The sequence below is a fragment of the Mus caroli genome, chromosome 3 (assembly GCF_900094665.2).
Source record: "Mus caroli chromosome 3, CAROLI_EIJ_v1.1, whole genome shotgun sequence".
Taxonomy (NCBI): domain Eukaryota; kingdom Metazoa; phylum Chordata; class Mammalia; order Rodentia; family Muridae; genus Mus; species Mus caroli.
The window spans coordinates 53141407-53144875 of record NC_034572.1 but is presented as its reverse complement, the minus strand read 5'-3'; the positions used below and the strand labels follow the sequence as shown (position 1 = coordinate 53144875).

At 34.9% G+C, this 3469-nt stretch overlaps 1 protein-coding gene across 1 annotated transcript in view; it reads right to left on the bottom strand.

Annotated features, from left to right (window-relative positions):
- The window catches only part of LOC110291960 (arylacetamide deacetylase-like 2), a 20543-nt gene extending 17652 nt beyond the window's left edge, over nucleotides 1-2891 (bottom strand). Inside the window, exon 1 of the mRNA XM_021159140.1 lies at nucleotides 2754-2891. Coding sequence (XP_021014799.1) covers nucleotides 2754-2891 — 138 coding nt within the window. The remainder of the gene's footprint in view (nucleotides 1-2753) is intronic.
- Between the last annotated feature and the right edge of the window lie 578 nt (nucleotides 2892-3469).

The following is a 3469-nucleotide window of genomic DNA, read 5'->3' as shown; positions in this document are numbered from 1 at the left end:
ACAACATGATGAACTAACCAGTACCCCAGACCTCTTGTCTCTAGCTGCATATGTATCAAAAGATGGCCTAGTCGGCCATCACTGGAAAAAGAGGCCCATTGGACTTGCAAACTTTATATGCCCCAATACAGGGGAATGCCAGGGCCAAAAGAATGGGAATGGGTGGGTAGGGAAGTGGGTGGATGTATGGGGGACTTTGGGGATAGCATTGCAAATGTAATTGAGGAAAATACGTAATAAAAAAAAATAATAATAAAAAAAAGAGCATACATTAGCAGCTTGATAGCATACCTCAAACTCTGGAACAAAAAGAAGCAAATTCACCCAAGGAGTAGACTTCAGGAAATAATCAAGCTCAGAGCTGAAATCAACCAAGTAGAAACAAAAAGAACTATACAAAGAATCAACCCAACCAGATCCTGTTTTTTTGAGAAAATCAACACGATAGATAAACCCTCTGCCAGCCTAACTAGAGGGTACATGTACAGTACCCTAATTAACAAAATCATAAATGAAAAGGGAGACATAACAACAGAACATGAGAAAATCCAAAATATCATCAGATTTTACTACAAAAGCCTATACTCAAAAAAACTGGAAAACCTGGATGAAATCGACAATTTTTTAGGCAGATACCAGGTACAAAGGTTAAATCATGATCAAATTAAAAATCTAAACAGTCCCATATCCCCTAAAGAAATAGAAACAGTCAAAAGTCTCCCAACCAAAAAAAAAAAAGTCAAGGACCAAATGGGTTTAGGTCAGAGTTCTATCAGACCTTCAAAGAATACTAATTCTAATTCTCCTCAAACTATTTCACAAAATGGGAACAGAGGGTACTCTGTTCATTCTATTGTTCATTCAATTCATTCTATGGAGCCACAATTACTCTGATACCTAAACCACACAAAGACCCAACAGAGAAAGACAACTTCAGATCAATTTCCCTCATGAATATCAATATAAAAATACTCAATAAAATTCTCGCTAACCCAATCCAAGAACACATCAAAAAGAACATCCATCATGATGATCAAGTAGGCTTCATCCCATGGATGCAGGGATGGCTTAATATAAAGAAATTCATCAATACTATCCACTATACAAACAAACTCAAAGACAAAAACCACATGATCATCTCATTAGATGCTGAGAACGCATTTGACATATCCCAACACCCATTCATGATAAAAGTCTTGTAAAAATCAGGAATTTAAGGCCAATACATAAATATAATAAAAGCAATATAAAGCAAACCAGTAGCCAACATCAAACTAAATGGAGAGAAACCTGAAGCAATCACACTAAAATCAGGGACTAGGCAGGAATGCCCATATTCTCCCTACCTATGCAATATAGCTCTTGAAGTCCTAGCCTGAGCAGTTAGTCAATAAAAGAAGATCAAGGGGGATACAATTTTGAAAGGAAGAAGTCAAAATTTTATATGACTGCTTGTGGACGTTGTACATCGTGGTGCGCACTAGGCTCCGCACCACGATGTACAACGTCCACAAGCAGTAATATCCAACATATACAAAGAACTCAAGAAGGTGGACTCCAGAGAAATCAAATAACCCTATTAAAAAATGGGGTACAGAGCTAAACAAAGAATTCTCAACTGAAGAATACCAAATGGCTGAGAAGCACCTGAAAAAATGTTCAACATTCTTAGTCAACAGGGAAATGCTAATCAAAACAACCCTGAGTTATCAACTCACACCAGAAAATGAAGTATGGTGTATTGTCTGCAATAAGCCTGAGTCTAAGCACTGCCACAGTAAAATCTGAACCCTAGCAGCATGGACCTAGAGATAGACAGCAGCAACCGCGGGGGTTAGGATGCAGCCTTTGAATTTTGTGGCTCTCTGATGTGTCGGGAATCTGTGTCATCTAACACACGTTCTGTTTCAAAACAAATTCTCCTCTGCCTACAGAAACCTAATAAAGATTTCTGGGGTGATATCACAGGTGGAATATTGCAAAGAATAATGAGTGTGAAAGCAGACAGGAAAGCCAGCTCTTTTCCTGAAACAAATGTGTTGCAGTGATCTAAGAAAAAGGAAAAGGAGCTTCCACCATGACATTTTTCTGCTACTAAAAGTATATTTGTATGTTAATTCGAATATGTCACTATGTCAAATTGCAATGATCTTTATCATCACCATCAGTGAGTTAGTTAGAACACTGTTAAGAAGATTTGAAAACCTCTTTGGAGTTTACAAAAACACAAGGAATGTACATAATTCCTGAGAATAGAAAATTGAACTATCCAAAGGAGAAAAGTAGTAAATGACTAAATATACATAGAAATGCTATAATATAATAGCCATTATATAATATTGCATTAGTTTAGGAGTGTATAAGTTCTTAGAGTTTTCAGAAAAGCATTTAATACATTTAAATATCTTAAAAATCACTCGTGTTGCTTTAGATAACACTAGTTCTTATATTCTGATGCCAATATATGATAGCCATTTAGTTTAGAAATAGCATCTTAGAAAACATGTGTCCCTCTCTGTGTAAACATTCAATTAAACATGTTAAACATTAACGAAAGCTTTAAGATGTTTTGATTATTCAGAATACCTTAAGAGAAAGTCAATTTTATTTGAAATTACAACTGAAGTATTGTGAATTATGAAATATTTTCATAAGTACTTGTAACAAGGCCTCCCTGATCCCCAGAAAATGGTTTTAAAACATTGTGTTAAATTCACAAAGAATTAATAAAATATTATATTAAAATACATTACCATAAATGACAACATTTTCATACCAGCATCCAGAAACTGAACTTTCCAGCGTTCTTCAATGTTTTCAGGCATTGGTATATAAATATGATAAGCAAAGAGAATACAGAACAACCCAAAACACAGAGTTTTGTGTCCCATGGTATGTCTTCCTTTAACTTCAGGGCAATGGTGAGTATAATTCTATACATAGGATAATATTAATTCAAAGCTCTACAGTGAAATGTTTGACCTATAACAATCATTTAGCAACACTCACCTTAGATGTCATATTATAGTGATTTTGTAATTACATGTCTACTGAAATTATAGTTATAACCACGTATCTAATTGGATCAATATCATATATTATGGCAGCAGTTGACTGTTCTTTCTTAACCATACAATGTCAACAAAGCATAATTAAGTAGGACTCTTGTCAGAGCACACAAATGAGAAGGAAATCCAACTCTTAATCAAGAAGCTATCTGCAGTTGGCACCATGTTGCAAACTAAAACATAATTTTTTCCAATAGAGTCTCATTGGTTATATTAATCACACTTAACTGTAAGCCTCATTCTTAGCAATAGATGGTAAACACAAAATGAGACTGCTAGCATTTTTTGTAAACTTTGTCTAAATATTATTGAATATGAGCATACCAGTCCATTGCTGGGTTATTATTTGTTTTGTGGATTTGTGGTATTGTGTTTTCTCTCTCTCTTTCTGTCTCTCTGTC